Consider the following 22940-nt stretch of genomic DNA (forward strand, 5'->3'; position numbering starts at 1 on the left):
AATGGTTTAATACATGTTGCGTCTAAAAGCAAAAAGATATTTTCCAGTTTCTGTTAAAACGATTCCTTTTATCGCATTAAAGATTTCTATAAATTGTCATTACTAATTGACCTAATCTAATGTTATTTAACAACAAATGCTTTTCTGTTTGCTAACGAAGCATCCATTATTTATAGTAAAGAGCCTTGGTATTAGTTGAAACAGCAAATCTAGCCAACATAAACCTTGTTGCTAATCCTAGTAGAATTAATTGGCTAGCATTTAGAATTTCAAAGTACTCTTACCAAGAAAACCAATATCCTTTTGCATGCATTCACTTGCTATAAACACAGCCCATTACTATTTTGTTTTCTTAAAATTTCTTACTGTTAAAGCCAAAAAAGCCCTATCATAAATGTTAGGAAGAATGAGTTTTACTGCCCATTTTAAAATTTATGACGGGATGCAGCAATTGAGAATTTAATATTAAGAGTCTCTATATACATGTTGAATTCTCCTTCCAGGTGCAATCATTTATACAAACACAACTCCTCTCTTTGTTGACCATTAGCTGGCTGGGGTGGCAAGAACAAAATCCAATCCCATAAGGAAGGCTTCAAGCACTATCAAGCAGTCTTCTTTAGGGGCTATACCAGTGTTGGTGAACCTTTTCAGCACCGAGTGCCAAAATGGGAGCACATGGGCATGGGAGCACCAGAAACCAGAAGAGCATGTCATGAACATACTGAGCTTCCAGTTTCCAGTGTGTGGTCACCTGGTCTTCTGGCGCACATGTCCGTGCAAAGACCAGCTGGCCAGCATGTATATGTGTGTCAGAATTGGACACACCAGGGAGCTGCTCTTCCGGTTTCCCCCGCTCCTGCGCACCCGAAGACCAGCTGGAAGAGCACCTGGAAGAGCAACAGGCAATGGCTGGCATGCCTGGAGAGATGCCCTCTGTGCCAATTCTGGCATGCGTCCCATAGGTTTGCCATTACGGGGCTGCACAAAACCATGCTGGTATTCATGTGCTTAAAGATCACCTATGTGAATTAATCCTATTGCCATGACTGTTCAACACTGGGACAGGGAGAAGTTGTCAAGAATATCTAAGCTGACTTTATGTGATTACTTCTTCCTAGTCTATGAAAGCAACATTGTGTAAGCAGTGCCTCCAGAGATCAAGCACTAATGTGCTGAGATTTATTAGCCTTTACTCCCTCCATGTGGCTGTTAGCAAAAAGACCACTGCACATAGATTTCTAAATGCACTAAAGTATTTTCATCTGTTTGCTGCTCCCCGCCATGCGAAAAAAAGATGGGACAGAATAAAATCATCAAAACGTTGAATACATGTGTAATCCAGAAAGCTCATCAAACATATTTTGCTTTAATTCTACTTCTAGATAGCATTTTTAAAAAGAAAAATCATCCATTGTAACCTGTATTTTTCCAGTGATCCTTCACAAGCTACTCTGCTTTCAGGTTCTTTAAGCTGTCAAACCTTTTTTTTTATGTAATCTATTTTTCAAACCATAATGTTGTTTCTTGGAGGCAATGTGTTATAACACATAGGGGAAGGGAAACCCTTCTCTTGCAGATATTGGCGGTTTCGTTTCCCCACTGTATCATTCTACGTATATTTCTAAAACTACTCATTTGTGGGCAATGGCATTGTGATATTTAGTTTAGAAATATAGCCCTTTGGTTACCAATAAAAAAGCAGCAAAACCCAGCATCACAATGATAATTGTATGTATATATTTCTAAACCTCCTGGAGTAGTTGTTTTTGTAATATGCCAAAGTTGAAATAATTTAACATAATGGGGCCTAGTTTTCAGTACATTTGGTTGCGTGTAAAGTCTTTCCTGAAAGGCCTAGAACATTCCATTCCTCTATTCTTTTCCTACTGCGTTATCATTTCCCATCTCATTTCCTGTAATTACTTGATTGCAAATAACCTTAGTGATCTAAATCCTTAGGATGCAATTTTTTTTGGCTTAAGACCTCCCCATCAATGAGTCCGTTCCAAGTCAGAACACACAAAAACGTCAGCACTGAAATGACACCCGGTTTTAAGAAAGCTTGCTTTTACTGCAAGAGGTACACCACAAGCTGGTTGCGTCCAGGATAAAGGGTTTGCCAGCCAGTGAACTCTCACATTCCAGGCAGGTGAAATGCTGTTTGTGCCAGGTAAGGCCTTCAGTTTGCAGGTAGTCATCAGAAAATATTATCTGTGAAAGTAAACAAGTCCATTTATCATTCCTTTCCTGAATGTCTTCATTATGAAAACATCACACAGTGAGATACAAACACAATGCTATTGACAAGCCAACAGTATAAAGAGTGTATCCATGCTACTTAGCTTTGCACAGAAAATAAATATTTACACATTCCTATAAAGAACAGAGTTCTGGTCCAACCAAGCTGCAGAAGAAGTTTACATTTATTTCTAAGCATTGTTTGAAAACAAATGCTTGAAAAATACCTTTGGTTAGGAGACTTTTTGAATATACTGGAATATACTTGTGTTCTTTATACATTATGTATCTGAAGCAGGAGTTCCTTAAGTAATTTAAGTTCCAGGAAAACCTCGTCACATATGTATTTTATACCTTCTCCAAATTCTATTTCTTTCTCTTTACAGTAGTCCATGCTCATTACACAGAGTTCCCTTCTTGAAATAGTAGCTACTATACCAGTGTTGGTGAACCTTTTCAGCACCAAGTGCTGAACGGGAGCGCGCACGCAGGGGAGAGCACCGGAAACCAGAAGAGCAGCTCCCCGGTGCTCATGCATGCGCTGGAAAGTTGAGCTTCTGGTTTCCAGCATGCATCCTGGTCTTCCAGTTTCTGGAACACAGGTGTATGCCAGGGAGTGCTCTTCCAGTTTCTGGCGCTCCTGTGCATGTGAAGACCCAGAAGAGCAATAGACGATGGCTGGCATGCCCGGAGAGATGGTTTTGGGAGCCACTTCTGGCACACGAGCCATAGGTTCCCCATCATGGTACTATACCATAATTCAGGAAGCTCAGTATGCTATACATTGTTCTTCCTATAGAAACCTATGGAGGAGCTGAAGCTGTTAGTGAGCTTTATAGCATGGGAAAAACAGCCAAATTTCTCTGATCATGGTTAACACTAAATGTTATCTAACCCTAACTATCACAGTACAATGGTTAACATGTAAAAAAAACTGGCTAGTCTCATGCATATATGCTACACAGGTGTCAAGAAAGGAAATTATGTCCAAAGGAAAAGGAAACTTCTTATCAGCTGCTATCAGTGGAAAAAAAAACAATGAACAAATAGCCAAGGGTTGCTTATTGTATTGAGCAGATATTTGATTGATTTCCAAGATCCTTTCAACTCTACAATGGGTCAACTGGGAAATAAGGTTCAGAAAGGATATTAAAATTGTAATATTGTATTGTAATTTTAATTAATACAAATGTATCTTTTTGTAACTAGATTTTTTTTAAAAAGAATATTCCCTACAATCTAGCCTGTTGAATTTAGCATTTATTGAGTAATACAAAAGATGTTCCATTTGTTTATTTTTGCTTATTTCCCATATCCCACTTTTCTTCATATAATTCTGGTTCTGAAAATGTACACCCTGATTGTGAGCTCTGGCAAAAATTAAGCTTGGATTCTGGATGGCTGTTCCTTTATCGAAAAGCAGGAATCCTTAGAGGTTTCCAAAGAATGAGAAACCGAGCCCTATTTGCAAGCCTAGATTTTGATAAATGGTTTAAAAAAGAAACACGAAGATGGAAAAACTATAAACTCAGCTGGGACATTTTCTGAAGGATGCATTTATGTGCTAAATAACATTTATGATGACAGATCTGAGAGGTACAAGAATGCTTATTGGAAATATATTGCTGTAAAACATTTAACTGTATATGTACTTAATATCAGGCTCAAGGGACCAATTTGGAAGGAATAAAATATTTATCCCGGGAATGGTTTTAGGGAGATCAATACAAACTAAATAGCCTATGTGCACATATTAGTTTTAAGGGGATGGGGGAGGAGAAAGTAAGCTAATTCTGTCACAAGCTTAGAGCAGTTCTTTTAGAAATAGGATAAGACAAGGAATAGAAATCAAATGGCATGGAGTTGTCTGTTTGCTACCTCTAACTTTGCTGCAGCTCCAGGGATAGCTTACTTCTGAATGGCAGCAGATTAGAGTTTCTCCACCCTACCTCCTTGTAAAAATGAATCCTTTTTAAGCTTAAGTTCAAACAAAAATACATGCACTTAACATCATGGTATAAAATAAATATGCAGTGTTCTTTGGAAAATTCACTTATAATTAAAAAAATTCCCAGAAGAAATGAACAAAAGATTATCCCATTGATCACCATATATAAAAGCAGTCTGCACATTTTGAATTCCTTTTTGGCAAGTCAACATGGGTCCTGCTTAAAAGGGAAAAAAGAGGAAAGATGTTGGATGAACATCTTGACTCCTTGCAGCTGTTTAGACCATCTCACAATTGGGGTCACAGACACAGACAAGAAAAGAATACCCATTTTCACACTAACCGCACCTCATCACAACCTGCGCAGCGTGGCCTTATGCTGTCACAGTAATGGCGTCCACACCAGATGGCTCCATTGTTCCAGAAGTAGATCAAGTCAACAAGTGGTTCAGAGCACTTAGAGCACATAAAGCATGTTGGATGCCACTGGTGATTGTAGCCGGCTCGGTCTGCATACACTACCGGAAACTCAGCAGGTAACACCTGCTTGCAGAAGTCACAACACTGGGAAAGAAATCAAAGTCACATAATAATTAATTTCTTTCAATCAGCCTACAACCAAACACACCACCATTCGCTCTTCTCCAGGGATTTCCCAGTGAGGTGTGTGTGTGTGTGTGTGTGTGTGTGTGTGTGTATACCATAAGGTTGCCCAACTAAAAAAAATACCATATATCAGTGGTTCCCAAACTTGGCAACTTTAAGACTTGTGGACTTCAACTCCCAGAATTCTCCAGCCAGCTGTCTGGAGAATTCTGGGAGTTGAAGTCCACAAGTCTTAAAGTTGCCAAGTTTGGGAACCACTGCCATATATCATTTAAAAATAGCCCAATATAAAAAATGGTGAAGCAAATAGAATAATTGAAAATGAAAATGGAACTTTGCTGAATTAGTCCCATACACTCAGGAAATGTTCTCTTCTAATTAACTTTTAGAGTTGAATACATTAAGACACCCAAAGTGGAACATCCACAAGCAAGCCTCAGTATATAAATGTGCTGAATATGTCAGTTTAATATATATATTTGCTTTGTCAAACGTGTATAAGATAATAGATGTAAGTATATACAAGATTATGAATACATGAAATGGATACGAATAAATGGGATTGTTAGGAAGGCATGCTGGTGCGCTTATGCATGTCCCTTACAAACCTCTTAGGGATGGGGTGAGGTTAACAGTAGACAGGGGGTTTGGGGAAGAATCCACTGAGTCAGGTAATGCATTCCAGGCATTGACCACTTTGTTGCTGAAATCGTATTTTCTGCAATTGACTTTGGTACAGTTTACCTTAAGTTTGTATCTATTGTGTGCTAGTGTATTGTTGTGGTTGAAGCTGAAGTAGTCATTGACAAGTAGAACATTGTAGTAGATAATTTTATGTACTACGCTTAGGTCAGACCGAAGGCGGCCTAGTTCTAAATTGTCTAAGCCCAAAATTCCAAGTCTGGTGGCAAAAGGTATTCTGTTGCGAGGAGTGGAGTGGAGGATTCCACTCCACTGCTAATGTGTAAACCTGTCATCAGTTGCTAGGCATATTCAGCTTTCAATGGTAATAAAGGTAATCAGCAATAGTACAGACATTGTACTTGAAAATTTTCAATGTTGATATAATCCTCAGCAGGCATGGCTAATGGCAGCGGCTGCTCAGAGTGGTAATTCAGCAGCATCTGAAGGGCTATAGATTCTTCCTGTTATACATAGTATATTTTGAGTGATTCTCATAGTAGATGGCAGCATGTTGGCCTGCCCCATGATAACAATGGTCAATGGTCTCTTTTTTTTTTTTTGCCTTTTAGACCCAAATGAAACAAAATAAGTATCCATCCAGTGAGATGGACTTTAATCATGCATTCTGTTATGCATTGCAAAAACATATGCTTCTGATGTTCAGAAATGAATTTCCTAATTAAAAATAAAATAGTCGTGAAATCATCTCTGTTAATATTTTATTTAGCAATAAAGAAATATAAATGGATGGCTACTTTGGGGCAGCATAATGAATGGTATTAAAACATACAGTAACTATAGAAAAAGCCTGAGAAAAACCTGGCAGTTAGCAAGAAGTTCACATTTCTTCCAATATCAGAAGCAACAATAATTTTACTCTATTGGCTTCCTATACGTAGATTTAGGATTTTTGTTAAACACAGTAAACCATACATGCCAGATACTAAGCGAAGTGAGCCACATACCAATTTCTTACATAAATAAATATATAGATCTATATACACATAGGCATGCATATTTCCTTGTACAAATTGTAAAAGATCTGCTGTTCTATCAAAATATGATTCATGACACTGTCAAATTTCTTTTTTTTAAAAAAAAAAACACCCCTATTTATTACTAAGAGTTCCACCTTTCTTCCTATTAAATGATTCAAAATTATTTACCTGTATTAAATCACATGGAAATGAAAGATTATGTGGATTTATTTCTTTTTGGACAGGGCTTATACAATGCACCACAGTTTTACTTCATATGTGCATTTTGCAGGCACTTTGTCTTGATCATCTATAACTCCTCTATGACAGCCTAGAGATGCATTTGAAGTTCAGTGCCCCAATTTTCTCTGCAATTTCTTAACTTTAAAATGTGTTGACTTCAACTCCCAGACTTCCCTAGCCAGCCATGGTGGGGGATTCTGAGAGTTCAAAAATGAACCATGAACCTTGAGTTGAAGTCCACAAGTCTTTAAAGTTGATAAGTTTGAGAAACCCTGAGCTACAGGGTGATTTTCTTACCAAGGCCATCTTTCAGCACAGATACATCTTTGGGAGCAACACAACCATAGTTTACAATAGTTATGGCAGGCAAATTTAGCGGCAGCACCTCATAGCTCTTCCATTTTCTCTCTGCTACTCCTTTTCTCATCTTCTCCATTCTGACATTGCCTTCTCATGCTTGCCTCTGCTCTAATGTCTGAATGGACTGGTTGAAGCAGCTTTTGGGAACAGCTGCATGAAATCAGACTAAGGACCACAAATTGCCCACTCCTTGTCCACTCACATTTTTTACCTAGGCCCAATCTAAACTTCCCAAAAAGCCTCAAGAAAGATCACATATTTTAAACCTTTTCATACAATTAAACACTTTTGCTAAAGAAGAAGGTGCTACATCAGTTATTGTGAAGGACAAATACTTCCTTCCTAGGCAAAAAAATCAAGTCAAAGTAAGCTCGGATCAAAATTGTATAGGAAAGCTGTACTGTTCTCTCCACATGCCAACCCCTTAGTCAGTACTGACAAGTCTTTCATTTTGTTTCAGGGGAAATAAAAATATTTTCCTCAGAAAAACCTTCTGTCCACAATTTTTTTTCATAGGAAGTTAAACTTGGCCCATGATGGAATGTCTCGGTCAATTTGTTGTTCTTTTTGTTGTTAAAGCCCAGAGTAAATTTCTCCTGGAAAATATCAGGGTGGCCAATAAACGCCTTTCCTTTACACCATTAGAAGCCTGCAATCCACAGCAAGGCTTCTAGTAATGATTTGTATCATTACTACTTCAGAAAGAAAAACTTTAAAATAAATTAGAAAGATTTATCCAGTCAGTGAGCAGATGGTGACAAGAGATATAAAAGTTATTTGGGCATTTTATCTCCTTGCAGTGTTAAATCAAGATCCACATTCCAAGAAAATTAATGGAGTCATGTAGAGGCTTATGGTCCCAGACTCCATGTGCTCACCTCTGAGCTTTATCCCCAGAGTCCAACTAATATTTTCCACTAAATTCTAATGCTGAATACAAGAAAAGGGGAAAGTACAATAACAGAACAATCAGAAAAAAGAAAGAGATAGAGAGAGGGAGGGAGGAAGGAAGGACGGACGGAAAGAAGGCAGGAAGACAAACAATATTATAGACACAAAGCAATTTAAATTTGGAGCACATAACTTCAGGCCATGATTATTAAAAAGTAGGCAATTTCTGGAGATCCCTTCAATTACCTTTTTGTCACCTTAGATTGGAAATACATGAACGTTGGTACTGTAAGTTATCAGATAGGCATAACCTGATTGACTAAGAAATACTTCAAAGCTTCCATTTTAAAAAGTATGGAAGACTATCATTTTTTTTAAAGAGACACATAGAGAAGTACAACCTATGATTTCAAGACCTGGAATTAGGATTTGTATTTACTTTGTTATGCCAGGAAAACTTAAGACATTGTGATTAAGCAAGTGCTGACATTTTTACAGTTACTTTTTACTGCATGGCTGCTGGCTTCAAAAATGCACTGGAGTAGAAAGCAACACCAGTTAGTTCCTTAGTACTGAATATACTGTTTATTCAAGACAATAATGATTAAACTTTCATGTTTTTGCCAAATAATTGAATTAAGATAGTTTAATGTCCAACTGATTTATAGTGATTTAAGGTTCCAGGCATACCCCACAATGCACTCTACATTAGTCGCCTTGAAGCCTTAAAATGGCCTGGGGCCAGGTTATTTGAAGGAGCATCTTTTTCAAGTTATATCTACCAGACCCACCAGAGGTATGTTACTAGTTCCCTCTCTTAAGGAGGTTCCTCTGATAGGACCAAGAAGGACCTTCTCCATAATGACTCCCTCCCTGAGGAACATCACACCTGTGGAAATAAGATTGGACCCCATTTTAAGCTCTTTCGAAACTCTGAAAATATACTATAGTTTTGCCAATGGACCTGAGGATCCCAGGGTGATATGGAGGCAAGTGGTTGCTTTGATTGTTATCCAGAAGATGGGAATTTATTGGGGTTTTTATTGGGGTTTGTATTGGGATTTTATTCTTGTACGTTGCCTGGAGTCACTTTGACTTAGATGGCTATATACATTTAATAAACAAACAAACAAACAAACAAACAAACAAACACACAATCCCAAGTAGTTCAGATTATGTTCAGGGGCTGTCTCCTCTTATATCAGCTTCCCTGCTCCCTAAGAATTGACGAAAAATCCTTCTCTTGGGCTCATCGTGTGTTTAGCAGAAGAGAAAGAGCATTTTAGTGCCCCCACTTGGCATGGCCTTCTCAGTGTTGGCATTCAAAGCTGAACCTCTCTGAAGTAGGAGGCCACCTTTACACCATCTCAATCGCTTTTCTGCCAATGAGTGACTTTCCTCCATAGGCAGCACCACTGTTAGAAAATACAAATATGCTGCTTCTGACTGCTTTATCATTTGCATAAGGAATTTTTTGTGTTGGTGTATTTTTTGTTTGTTTTGGTCTTTTACACATTTCAAAATTTGGGTATTATTTTAAATACTGGAAAGCAGCCCCGAGTAATCCTTAAGGCATTTGACAGACAGAATATAAATCTTTTTAAGTATGCCTGGAATGTATGTATGTATGTACAAATAAATAAACAGCCTTAATATATAGCTTAGAAGCAAGCTTTTACCTCAACTTATGCTCAGTTATTGGAAATGTAGAGGAGATTGGCAAACAACTATCAAGTCCAGACTTGTAGGCTAGACTGGGGAGTTGAAAAAACATCTTGGAACAAGAATAGCTAAATGCTTTTGTATTGCTGCCAAGAAAGTTACACTAATAAAGTAATCAAGAGTTGAGCTCAAATTGAAGGAGGCTTTACTTTTATCATCCACATTATTGTATTGGAGCAAAACAGAAAGAGTTGCTTGGCCAAACTAGAAAACTAAGAATTTGGGGTTGCTTAAAATTGAAGCATTAGTAGGATACCATCCCTCTTTTGGAAAGCCTATCTGTTTTGCTCCTCCAGCAACAATAATTATTTGTTTTTTTAATACAGTATATAACCTATAGATTTTGACTAGAAACCACTCAGAGTTGGTTCTAAGATGGGTGGCTATGAAAATGTTTTAAACGAATGAATTAGAGATTCACCTCTTACTTCAAGCGTTACCCTTGAAATTCCTCATCTATCAGAAAAAATGTGACACTGTGCAGAATTTATGCGGTGTCCTGCTCTGGGGTTAAAATCCAGAAGATAGCATGGACTTTATTTTTGGAATTTAAAACCCATTTCATCAAAAACAAGAACTATGTTGTCTGTAGCTTTAGACAGTAACTGTACAGCAATAACAGAACTTTGTGCTATAAAATTTTGGCACCTTTCACAAAATTCCAACATTGTTCTGATAGATAAAGTGAAGTATAAACAAGTTTAAGAAAATAATGGAAAATTTAATACTGTGATGTTTTCTACTAAGAATCTCAAAAGATTTAAATAATTACAAAAATATAAGAATCCTTGTGCTGGAAATTATGAATCAGAATATACTTTGATAAAGTAAGGAAGATGAAATGAATGTCAATAAAAATACATGCAGCCTTGAAAGTCTAAATGAATGCATGAGGCAAGTCTCAAAATGCTTAATGTTGTTTTATTGGAATGCAAAAACCCTTCATGGAAGGATTTAGTTGTATAATTATTTTTAAAATGAAGTTAGGCTTTTCACTGGTGTTTGCAGAATAGTAAGTAAAGTTTTAAATCTCCTAGAAAGTAAACACCACAACACATATTTACTTGAGGGATGATCTTGTAGTCAAAATTATTTCATCATGCCATGATGGTATTCACAAACACCTTTAATAAGAGCCTCTGACACAAGTAAGTTTTTATTTCCTGGGATGACACAGCCTTGCTTAGACTGAGCTGCTGCTATAACAACAATAATGTAGACCAAGAAAAATATGTTTCTCCAAACCAACAAACAAGTTAGCAAAAACATCTCTTTGTGCTCTGGAGAAGCAATGCCAACACCTATGCAGCAGATTACAATAATGACTTTTCTATTAGTCTCTCTGCTTGTGACTTTTAAATTGTGTTGGGAGAATTTTGGGAGATGAAGTCCACATATCTTAAAGTTGCTTAGGTTGAAGCACTGATTTAAAGGACAAGCAAAAAAGAATCCTCTTATAAGCTGCTGTTTTTGGAACTGGCTACTTTGAAAGTATGGTAGTAGCTAACTTATACAGGTTGCCAGTTATAATTTTAACACCAACACTTTGAAGATCTAAAAGCAGTTAAGATGATCTCTGTATGATTTTCATCTACCAAAGTGCTTTAGGGCTATAATCTATCTATCTATCTATCATCTATCTATCTATCATCTATCTATCTATCTATCTATCTATCTATCTATCTATCTATCTATCTATCTATCTATCTATCTATCTATCTATCATCTATCTATCTATCTATCTATCTATCTATCTATCTATCATCTGTCTGTCTATCTATCTATCATTTGTTTGTCTCTCTCTCTCTCTTTCCCTCCCTCCCTTTCTATCTTTCTATCTATCATGCAACCATATGGCTGCCCAAAATGTGACAATCATAAAATAGCAATATAAAACATCTACTGTATGATCAAAAACATAAATATTAGCATAAAAAGCAAAGTGGTATTCAGCAGGTTCTGACCAGTTCTGGAGAACCGGTAGCATAAATTTTGAGTAGTTTGGAGAATCGGTAAATACCACCTCTGACTGGCCCCGCCCCCATCTATTCTCTGCCTCCTGAGTCCCAGCTGATCTGGAGGAAATGGGGATTTTACAGTATCCTTCCCCTGCCACACTCACCAAGCCATGCCACACCCACCAAGCCACGCCCACAGAACTGGTAGTAATTTTTTTTGAATCCCACCACTGATTAGAAGGCTAAGAGAAAGCATTAGATATTACAAACAATGGAGACTCATCATCATCTCACCATACCCTTACATTTTGAGGGAGTACAGGAAGTTTAACAGTGACGAGGCCAATCTCACCCTGGAGGAGGGGGAGGGATTATGTTCCACAGGGTGGGTTCAGGGCAGAAAAGGACCCCCAACATTCCTTTTCTGCCAAACGTGAGTAGGAAGAGGCAGTCTTCCAAATAACTTGGCTCCATGCCAAGAAGGGAATGTCTTTCCAAGGCAGACCTCTACATTATTTTTGCTTTGTTTATTTCAGCACCACTTCTGGCAGTCACTTCATGTCTAATACTTCTGCTTCTGGATTTTTACCATTTGTATTGGCAGCATGATTGCCTTAATCATGACTATTATGTTTGTGAACTAATTATTAGGCTTAAACTTTGGGTGCAATTACATGTGTCTAAAAGAATTTGGTAGCAGCTTTGTAGCATATCTGACTCCATACACCTTCCATATTCCCTAAAGCTATTCGCAGTCTTTTCATCTTTCCCTGTTCATCTTTCATTCGATTGAGAGACGCTTCAATCAAATAAGATTTGATAGTATTTTGTGTATTTCATATTTGAATATCCACGTTACATTCATTCATTATATACTTTTTAAAAAAACAACAACATGCATTTCCCCCCAATCTGAAACACTGTGTTGGGGACTTACCAAGTCCTGCCCTTTTGATACATGGCCCAATGTGCCATTGGTTGAAGCTGCTTCCTTACTTGCTGGAGTGTTTTTATCAGATGACTTTCCTTCCTCTTTGGTGACTCCCCCTTGACCCAGCAGCGCAACTTCTCCAACTCCGAGAACATTGTCTTTATATTGTTTTATAAACTCTTCCATCAGCTTGATTTCATTCTCCGAAAGCCCCCGGCATTGGGAAGGGTCCTGATCATATAGAGGAAGTTGTCTCATCAACCTTCTACGACGGTAATAAGCACCTTCTGTGCCAGCTACAGGCTGCATTTCCTTTGAAATCAAACTCATATACTGGGTCGCCTGGAGAAATTGGGAGAAACACAAATTCAGCATAAAGAGGCACACAGTCACAGCCTTGAAAAAGCACAGCAACTCTTCACCCTCTCAAGTTGAGGGCAAAAGCTGTGGTTTGAGCCATCATTTTCTGTTCAGCAGCTCAACTACGTGGGGTTTCTTCCCTGCTGTCCAACCACAGGACATTACCCTAACAATAAGTACTCTGTTCATGCTTATTCAGAACAGAAACAATATCAGGATTGTTTTTTTTTATGAACTCAACCGTGTTAACTATGCAGTTGATACTTTCAGCATAAATATTCTAATATCTACCTTATACATAATAAAACATGCAACAACAGTACAGTACAGGTAGCCCTTGATTTAGGACCACAATTGGTCCTAAATTGAGCCTGAAATTTTCATTGCTAAGTAGGACAGTTAAGAAGTGAATTTTGCTCCATTTTACAACTTTTTTTTTGCCACAGTTGCTAGATGAATCACTGCAGTTATTAAGTTAGCATCATAGTTGTTAAGTGAATCCGGCTTCTCCACTGACTTTGGTTGTCAGAAGGTCACCTACGGTGACCCTGGGACATTGCAACTGTCGTATGAATATTACATATTGAGTCTTAGTATTCGGGAAAGTGAAGATAAAGGAAGGCTTGGCATATCCTTGGTTACCTCATCACACGGAACCAAATACTTTGATACAGGATCATGGTAGGGAAATTTGAATAAGATCTTTCCTCTTTTCACTAAAGCAGAGATGGAATCATGGAATGAGTTGGATTCAAATGCAGGCACCACTGAACCTGGGAAACCAATTATGGCTACCCAGAAAGCTTAAGCTAAATGCTTCCATGAGGATGATTGTTATATTTATAATCGGGGTGGGCTTCAAAAATTTCAGCAACACGTTCTTTGCCCGTTTTCTGGGTGGGCGTTGCCATGGTGGGTGTGGCCTACTCGGACTCCTGCGCTTTTAAGTATTCAGGCACTGAGGAGAGGGTTCTTTCAACAGGCTTTATTATTTTACAGAACACTTCAGAACACGAAGAAGAACAGAACAGCGCCTGCCTGACAGCTATTTATACTGACAGCTGTCAGGCAGGGAAACAATCGGATGGCGGCATTTCTCCCACCAGCCGGCAGCCGCACCAGAGCCAATCGGATCTTCTTCCAGGTCTGACTACGGCTGTCGGCTGCGTCCGGCTGGACGCAACATGCGCCATGGTGGGGTGGTGATGTTTCACCTTCCTTAGGCTTGGGAGACTTTTCTCAAGCCTCTGGGAGGGCGAAAACTGCTTCCCCTGGGCTCTGGAAGCCAGAAACGGGCCTGTTTCTGGCCTTCCAGAACTTCTGGGAGGCCTGTTTTTCACTGGCCCCAAGTCTCCACACGGGCTCTGCACTTACCTCACATCCAAAACGGGATGTGTGGAGACTCTGGGAGGGGGGGCAGCCAGGGGTTGGATTTGGAGGTTCTCTGAACCAGCCATAACGTTAGCTACTGGTTCTCCCGAACCCAGGCGAACCTGTAGCAGCCCACCCCTGTTTATAATTAAATTCAAATATTTAAAATGGTAATAAGCTTTTTAGTGGCTGTTTACCAAAAACAACCAAAGCCTGCATTTGTGATATAGTTGCATGTGTGATATTTTTCTGGAACAGAATAGTAACATGGACCGCAATCACTTAAAGTTACTTCCCTTGCTATTCTCCATCTGAAGGTAACATACCATTCTCCTGCCAATTGTTGAAAATGCAAATAGTTTGGCTCTGCCTTGTTCGTCTCAATTTGCACAACATTCTAGAAACACAACACATTTTTGAAAGCCCAAGCACTACAAAAATTGCGGGGGGGGGGGAATCAGTAAAAATCTCAGTCTCTTTTACTTTTTTTGGAAATCTCTGGTGTCTAGCAAATATTAATTATGAGCCTGGGGACATGCTTCCTATTTATGATAGATTACTTTCAAGTGGTTGCCAACATTTAGTTGGCTAAAAGCCATTAAAAAGCAAGCTTGCTGTAATAGTTAATCACCAGCTGCTATGCCTTATAAAATCCCTGTGGTGCACAAATAATACTGGTGAGATATTAATGGATCTCACTTAATACTTAAGGCAAAACAGAAACAGTATCGGGTTGTATAGTGTCTAAAATACTTCTTGTTCTGCCTTCTACAATGGGCAGGATAGAAAAAGAGCCAATATATACCAGCTTAGCCTCCCTTGAAGTCTAATAATTCTGGGAAATGAAGTCCCAGCACATCTAAAGAGGGCTAAGTTAGAAAAGGCTGCTTTCACCAGCACAACATCCTTTTTTTAATGCAAATTAATGGAAAAACCTGAAGTGGAGGATGGTTACCAAAAATATAGACTGCACCTCACTACAGAGAGGTGGGGGGAAAATTCAAGCATTCAGTCAAATGCTACAAGAAAAAAGGATAACAATAATATTTTATTTGGATACTCTTTTTCTATCATAACAAGAACAGTTTATCAGTAAACTTGATTCATTTAGTTGGTTATTTATATTGCCACCCATCTTATCTTAAGTGATTTTGGGTGGCTTACATAATTAAAACAACAATTAGGAATAAAGCAGGGTAAATCACATTTAAACCAATTAAAGCGGTTAATTAAAACAATAAATTACTAAAAGTGCAACCAACCAGCAGGCTTGACACCATTATTGGATCTCCAAGTATTAAGAGACTTCCTGAGGGCCAGCAACATTTAGACTTAGAATAACAGAATTGGAAGAGACTTTGGAGATCTTCTAGTCCAACTCCCTGCTTAGGCAGAAAACCTTACATCACTTCAAAGAAATGAGTACATCTTCTTAAAAACTTCCAGGGTTGCAGCATTCACAACTTCTGGAGGCAAGTTGTTCCACTGATTAATAGTTCTGTCAGGAAATTTCTCCTTAGTTGCTTCTCTCCTTGATTAGTTTCCACCCATTGCTTCTTGTCCTGTCTACAGGTGCTTTGGAGAATAGTTTGACTCCCTCTTTTTTATGGCATCCCTTGAGATGTTGGAACACTGCTATCATGTCTCCTCTAGTCCTTCTTTTCATTACACTAGACATACCCAGTTCCTGCAACCATTAATTTAGATTACCATATTTTTCAGAGTATAAGACGCTCCGAAAGACGCTCCTAGCTTTTGGGGAGAACAATGATCCATGGTAGTCATGAACTCCCAAGTAGCTTTAGACTAACAGAAACCAGACTGAAGTCTGCTAGAACCATAAGCCTGAGAAACTCTATTGGCAACCCAGAAGTTGCATCAAGGAGCTCAGTCAGAGAAGTCACTAGATGCAGGAGGGAGGCTACCAGGACCAATCTCAACTGATCCCTAGAGTCCAGCTTAATAAACTGTGCCTCACATCTGGTGACTTGTGGAATTTCTCTTGAGAACCATTAGAGATTCCCAGATGGTAACCCTACTGCTAATCTGGAATCTTGATTGATGCCACACTTGAAACCCAGCTGGATACATTTATAAGAGGAGAACATCCCCTTCTGAACCCAGTGATACATGCCAAGTCAGCCCTCATCTGTGATGAAATTACAGATGAGAGAAGCCTTATTATAGTGTGACCTGGCATTCGGTAGCAACAATTGAATGACCCTGCAGATTAATTCACAGAGATAACAGGGTGATTAATTCTAAATTAACATTTAGGAGAAGCTGTTGTTGGCACAGCTGATGGATCAGGTTTGAAAAAACCCGGGGACATTTCTGTTTTTACAGTGAAAATTCTTTAGAGGCAGCCAGTTGGCCAACCAGTGTTTTTAGAAGAAAGGCTTCCAGCTGTATTAATTCAATTTATTTCCATCTTGGTCAGCAAATTGTCAATGAACTGTAGAAAGATTTTTAATATATACTTGCCTGAGGTTTCACTATATGTGAAGTTCAAGCCTTTAAACTAGAGATCTGCTGCCCAAATATCAGTACAATAGGCAAAGTGTATAGCTGCATCAACAAAAATAATTGTGGAAGGGTTCAATATGGATAAGAAAGCAATTTTTGTTCACTATGCCTGGTAAGAGTTAATAGGCAGCCAGATGGATTTCAATGTAGAAAACTTGAATCTACCCAGCTTAGAGTAGGGGTGGGCAATTAATTTTCTTAAGGGGCCATGTGAAAAACTGGAACTGTTGTAGAAAGCTGAACCAATATAACCTGATTTGATGTCCTCAAACTCTGTGACCTCAACTCCAGGAGAGGGGCAAACACTGTGCAGGTGCAGAAAAACACCTTTTCTCATCGCCTTCTTGCAGCCACTGGTGACTGAAGGCGCGTACAGCAACCGTGCAGAGGTGGGTCTAATTTATCTTCTTCTCTTGCCCCTGGGGTGAGCTTATTTGCATTGGATTTCCGATTTCCAATTAGCCTCACGTGAGCCAAACACGTAGGGCCAAAGGGTCACATATGGCCAGGTCTTGCTTAGTATTGTAAACGTGTGGGTTGTTGTTGTGAGGGAATTGACACGCAGGAGCCATGTGCAAGACAGATCTTTATTATAACTCAGGTGACAAGCGATTCAAACGTTCCCTGCAACTGTCAGGGTATTTATACTAGCACTCAGACCAACTGTCAAAACGACCAACCAATCAGGTCGCAGCTGGTATTTGCATATTGAATATGCAACACTTAGAGAGAAGTTAAGGCATCAGGCTAGAAACAAGAAGAATGTGAATGTCTATGGAGATTCTCAGTCATCCATGATCATGGTTGTCCCAAAGATTCTTTTTAAAGAGGCAACTGGACTTTCTGTTTTTTTCTTTGAAGACATTTTGCTTCTCATGCAAGAAACATCTTCAGCTCTGACTGGATGGTGGGGAATGGAAGGATTTATATGTACACCAGCTGTCTGCAAGGAATATAAATCCTTCCATTCCCCACCATCTACCGGTAGTCAGAGCTGAAGAAGCTTCTTGGATGAGAAGCAAAATGTCTTCAAAGAAAAACCAGAAACTCCAGAAACTCTTGAAAAAGCAACTTTGGGACAAGAAGACTGTGAGTTCTAGTCCTTAGGTATAAAACCAACTGGGTGACTTTGAGACAATCGCTCGCTCTCTCGGCCCTAGAGGATGGAAGCAATGGGAAGCCACTTCCAAACAATATTGCTAAGGAAATTGCAGGAACTGGTCCAGGCAGTCATCGGGAATCAACACTGAATGGAAGGGGCCACACACAGAGACAATAGCTTAAAGCATGCCTGGAGGCCTCTGGTAAGAAATACTTGTTCAGAGTAGGAGCACATGGAGCACTTTCAGGACCACAGCCAGCATGGAGATGAAAGAAAGCCAAATTTGGAAGATTCCCTCCCCTCTCCCCCATCAGTTGTGGTGTCTGACCTTGATGCTGACAATAAAATTGATGGACAAGTCCCTGTTTGGCACAGCATCTATCACAAGCTCAGAAGATACACTTTTTCTGACATGCTGCAGAGATTATATCCAAGAAAGTACCAGCGTGCCATCCACTGCCTGCATGATGCACATAGTTGTGTATCTTAGTTGAGGCATGCTATTCAGCTTTAAAACAATATTGTAATGCAAACACCACAACTTTTAGAGTTTTTGATACAATATTTAAAAAATGTTCTCATGCAGCTCAGTACTACCTGTGCATAAACACTGAGTGGTTCTTCTAGCAGTTTCAACTACAATATTTTTGGGGTTCTGCCTGGAATTGTATGAAACAAAACTTTTGAAGTTTAGTATGAAAAGGACATGCCTGACTCCACTATAATTCTCCTATAAATAAAGGCTCTAGTGTAAAAAAAAATACTATTTAGTAGTATTTAGTTTAAGAATTAGATCTAGTTTAAGAATTTTGAAATTTCTAAGAAACAGCATACTGTATTTTTCAGAGTATAAGATGCACTCCCTCCCAAAAGAGGCTGAAAATTTGGGTGTGTTTCATAATCCGAATGTAGCTTTTATGAAGCTTTTTTCAGCCCTAATGAGGCGCTAAACAGTGAAGTGATCCTTCCTTACTTTGCCTGCTTTTCTCATTGCTGCTTCCTCCAACGATCAGCTGTGCTTTAGAAGCTGTTTTTTATCTCCAACCAGTGGATAAAAATTGCATGCACGCTCAAAACCAGCAAACATATGTGCTGAAGCTGACCAGTCTAAGAACGCTAGCTAGATGAATACCTGATAGGCAGGATTTTTTCCCCCTATTTTCCTCCACAAAACTGCGTCTTATACTCTGAAAAATACGGTATATATTTAGACTGGGTTCACAGAAAATATAAACCATGATGACTTATTTTCAGCTTAGCAAGGTTTGCAAGACCAGCCATGATACTTTATAAACAATGATTCAGACTCAGCAGGCTCTGTACATCAGTTACATGCTAGAGCTTAGTGTGATAGTGATCATAGGTAGCAACTTTTCAGTTTTTGTTTAATCAGAAGATTATAATCATGAAAAGTTATTTTTAATGAATATTTGACCCTTACTAACTCTGTAGTTTTATATTGTGTACTACAGCAAGGTAGAAAGGTGACTGCCTGTTAGCTAGCATGGTTAGCATTACTCACGAAGATGTTGGGTGCTGCAGTTTAGCAACATCTGGATATTTTCACCCCTGCCCTACTGTTTTGGGAGATGTGGTGAAGTTCACTGAGGTTGGTAGCTTCATAGGAACTGTGCTGATGCAAGTGAGACAATATCCCAGAATATTCCAGAATAATTAGAAAGTAGTCAAGTCAACATGGATAAAGTCTCCCTCAATCTGAATAAAGTTTTCCCTAAACTAGGAAGACCACAAATGACTGATCACATTTGTTTTAGCTGTTAATTGCATCGGTAGGAAAGTTTTAAACAGATGTTGGTGCATCAAACATACCATTCCTGAATGAAACTCACTACAACAAATTATAGTCTAGCCATTTTAGTTGTGTGAAATAGTGGATCTTTCACCAGCATGCAAGCAAACACACATGAACATCCACACACCATTTCCATTGAAGATCTACCTTCCCATCAAATTCTAACACTGATGAATACAAATCACTCTTAGCAGGTCCATCATGCCATTTCCTACTTTTAGCAATGAGAAGTGAGGAATCAAAACTCACTGGGATAATAAATACTTTATCTGTTTCCTTCACTAGAGGAAGGAATCAACATGCCAAGCAAAATATTTAATCTTTCTTGTCAATATTTAGTCAAACTTAATATTCTATAATCCATATTGGATAGTGAATGTCTGTTTTCTGACGATTGAAAAATGTAATAAACACATTTTAATTGGATTAGCTCAGTCTCATAAACATGCTTCACTAAAATGCTGTTTGGAAAGTTTATTCATGTAAGATTTCTATGTAACCAACTGTTGAATAGGCTAGGCCAGAATTTTTCACACTTTTTTCAAGCCATGGAATCTTTTAGTGAAAAGAAAAAAAATTCCTGAATCACCTCACATCAAGAAACAAAATTTTTGCAATTGAAAATTGGAAAGGTTCGAGCAAATGTTTTAAACATTTGCCCTACATTTCTCACAGAATCCCGTCAAGTTCTTGCAGTACTCAGAATTCCATGAAACGATTTGAAAAGCCCTGGGCTATATGACAAAAACAACATATTATTATAACTCCTAAGACCAATTATTTGATCCAAGTACAGTAGCTACAACTTGGAAGATGGATGCGATGTCTGTTGATTTTTATACTAAGTTGCCTCGCACTTGAATCCTACTGAAAATATGGAACATAAAACATATTTTTCCTCTTAAATGTTGGCTTCCTCATGCATGAACAAACAGTTCTCTCTTTATTTTATTGAACATATTTTTTCTTCAGCTACTCTTGGAATATCAATTACTTGACTTGTAACACAGTTCATACAGAAACCTTACAGTTTATCTACTCCTGTCGCTTTCATTTTGGCTGTACAATATATTACAGATCTTGTACAGATATTTATTTCCAAGTATTATACTTGCAAATATATTTGCAAATGTATTCTAACACTGATTTATTACCTTTAAATCTATCTGCTCTAGGCTGAATTCCTACACAGATTTAGTTGGCTTTGTGCTCCATAAAATATAGGGCTTACTTTTGAATATACACATCTTGCACTGCTTTGTTAGATACTCAAACCCAGAGCTACTTTACAGGCCATAACATGATTATATGCCAAAAATAAATTTCTATGCAATACTAATTCAAATTAAGGGACAGCCATTACACAATAACTTTCACTAAAAAAAATTATAGGAAAGAATGACAAAAAGGCAAAAAGTAAGTACTTTTCAGTACTTACCTGAAAAGTAAACTATTTTGTTTTGTTTGTTTTAATGTCCGTGTCATTTAGACCAGAGTTCTCCAATCTTTCTTGTTTGGTGGCCCGGAGTGGGGGAATGGTGGAAAGAGGGCATTTTGTGGGAGGGGCAGGTTCATGTGCACGAGTGGTGCCACAAGTGCCTGCAATGAGGCTCATGCGAGTGGGGCCATGACCGCTCACAAAGACGATTGCACAAGTGGGGTCACAATCGCCTAGTCTTGCACAAGTGGGATTGAAAGCACCCGCAATGAAGCTTCAACGAGTGGGGCAGCGACTGCCCGTAATGCTCATGGTGACATGAGTTGAGTCCACAAGCACTCATGAGGCTCGTGCAATTGGGACTGCAAACAACCACAATTGCCTGCAATGCTTGCACAAGTGGAGCCGTATGGGACGGGCATGCACTGGCCAGTCATTCACATAGTCCAGTGGTAATTAGGCCATGACTCAGTAGTGGGCTGCATTCCTGATTTAGACAATAATTTTCTAAATACAACATTTGTTTCCAAATGCCTGTTTATTTTATGTTTACATTCTCAATACTGCCTTCCTTAGACATATATTAATTATTATCTAGGACAATCTTTCCCATCCTCGTGCTTTCCAGATGTTGGACTATATTCTCATATTTCTTAGCCAGAATATCTATGAGACAGAATTTGTAAGAGTCATGGTCCAACACATCTGGAAAATACTCCGCAGAAGGCAGCTTCTCTCTTAGTCACTAAAAAGGGATTTCCAGTAAATTGACTTATGATATGGAACGGAATACTTGTCCTTTTAAGTTCCTGTTTGAAAGACAAAGAGCTTCCCCAGCTTGATTGTCTTCAAATGAGTCAGATGTTAATGCCCAAGGTCCCAAGCCATGAATTAAAGTCCAAAATAACTGAAAGACACCAGGTTGAGAATACCGGGAAAAAGAGTATTCTCCATTTTTCATTGTCATGAATTGCCATGAATAAAAATGTTATTTCTTGCTCTGTTAAGAATCAACACTACTTGTGTGCTTCTTTCTTATGAAATATTACCGATAGCTATTGTAGTTCAATAAAGTCTTGAGACTAAAAAGTTTCATCAATGAATATAACTGCAATGTTACTTGATTGTTCACTCACATGAGATTCGTAACATAAAAACTAACCTCCCCCCAAATAACTCTATTCAACAATTTACCTATTATAAGGGCAGAAAGATATGAGAACAATGTTTATAATAAACAATATTCTCACAAAATGCTGATGCAGGGAAATGCATTCTAGAGACACAGAAACTTTATGGAAGTGTTCTGACTTAGGCTTCCTGAGACAGTGAAAAGCACACGGTTAGACCCCAAACCCTCTATTTATTTCAACAGCTGTGAATTAAGTTCATTCACAGCCAGTAATAAGTCACAAATAGTTTGTAAAGAGTCCGACAGAAGTCTGCTACAGTCTATAAGTCTGATAAGCACCCACCTTTATCTCCCTTGAAACGCTGCCAAAGACCTAATTGCCAATTAGTTTTGCAAGGCCACAGTGAGCACAGATTCAAAACAGAGCTTCAGAGTTTAAACCAACCAGAACAAAGTTGCTTCCTGCAAAGGCTCACGTGCCTTTGCTCCTCCTTTATGTCTTATGGGAGGAGCCAATCATCTCCAAGCCTCACTCCCGAGTCACCCCTTTTGTCTTAACTGCTCTTCTTCTGGCAGCTCTGTGCATGCGCACATTGGGCACAGGCTCCCCCTGTTCTTCTGCCTCACTGATGTCAGA

The 22940-nt window shown here is 38.7% G+C and overlaps 1 protein-coding gene across 1 annotated transcript in view; it reads right to left on the reverse strand.

The window, feature by feature from the left end:
• Positions 1–734: 734 nt before the first annotated feature.
• The window catches only part of LMCD1 (LIM and cysteine rich domains 1), a 62575-nt gene continuing 40369 nt past the window's right edge, over positions 735–22940 (reverse strand). Inside the window, exons 4-6 of the mRNA XM_032212137.1 lie at positions 12568–12903; positions 4538–4753; positions 735–2214 (exon numbers count right to left, since the gene is read on the reverse strand). Of these exons, the coding sequence (XP_032068028.1) occupies positions 2056–2214; positions 4538–4753; positions 12568–12903 (711 nt within the window). The 3' untranslated portion in view covers positions 735–2055. The remainder of the gene's footprint in view (positions 2215–4537; positions 4754–12567; positions 12904–22940) is intronic.

This window comes from Thamnophis elegans, chromosome 2, assembly GCF_009769535.1.
Source record: "Thamnophis elegans isolate rThaEle1 chromosome 2, rThaEle1.pri, whole genome shotgun sequence".
Lineage (NCBI taxonomy): Eukaryota > Metazoa > Chordata > Lepidosauria > Squamata > Colubridae > Thamnophis > Thamnophis elegans.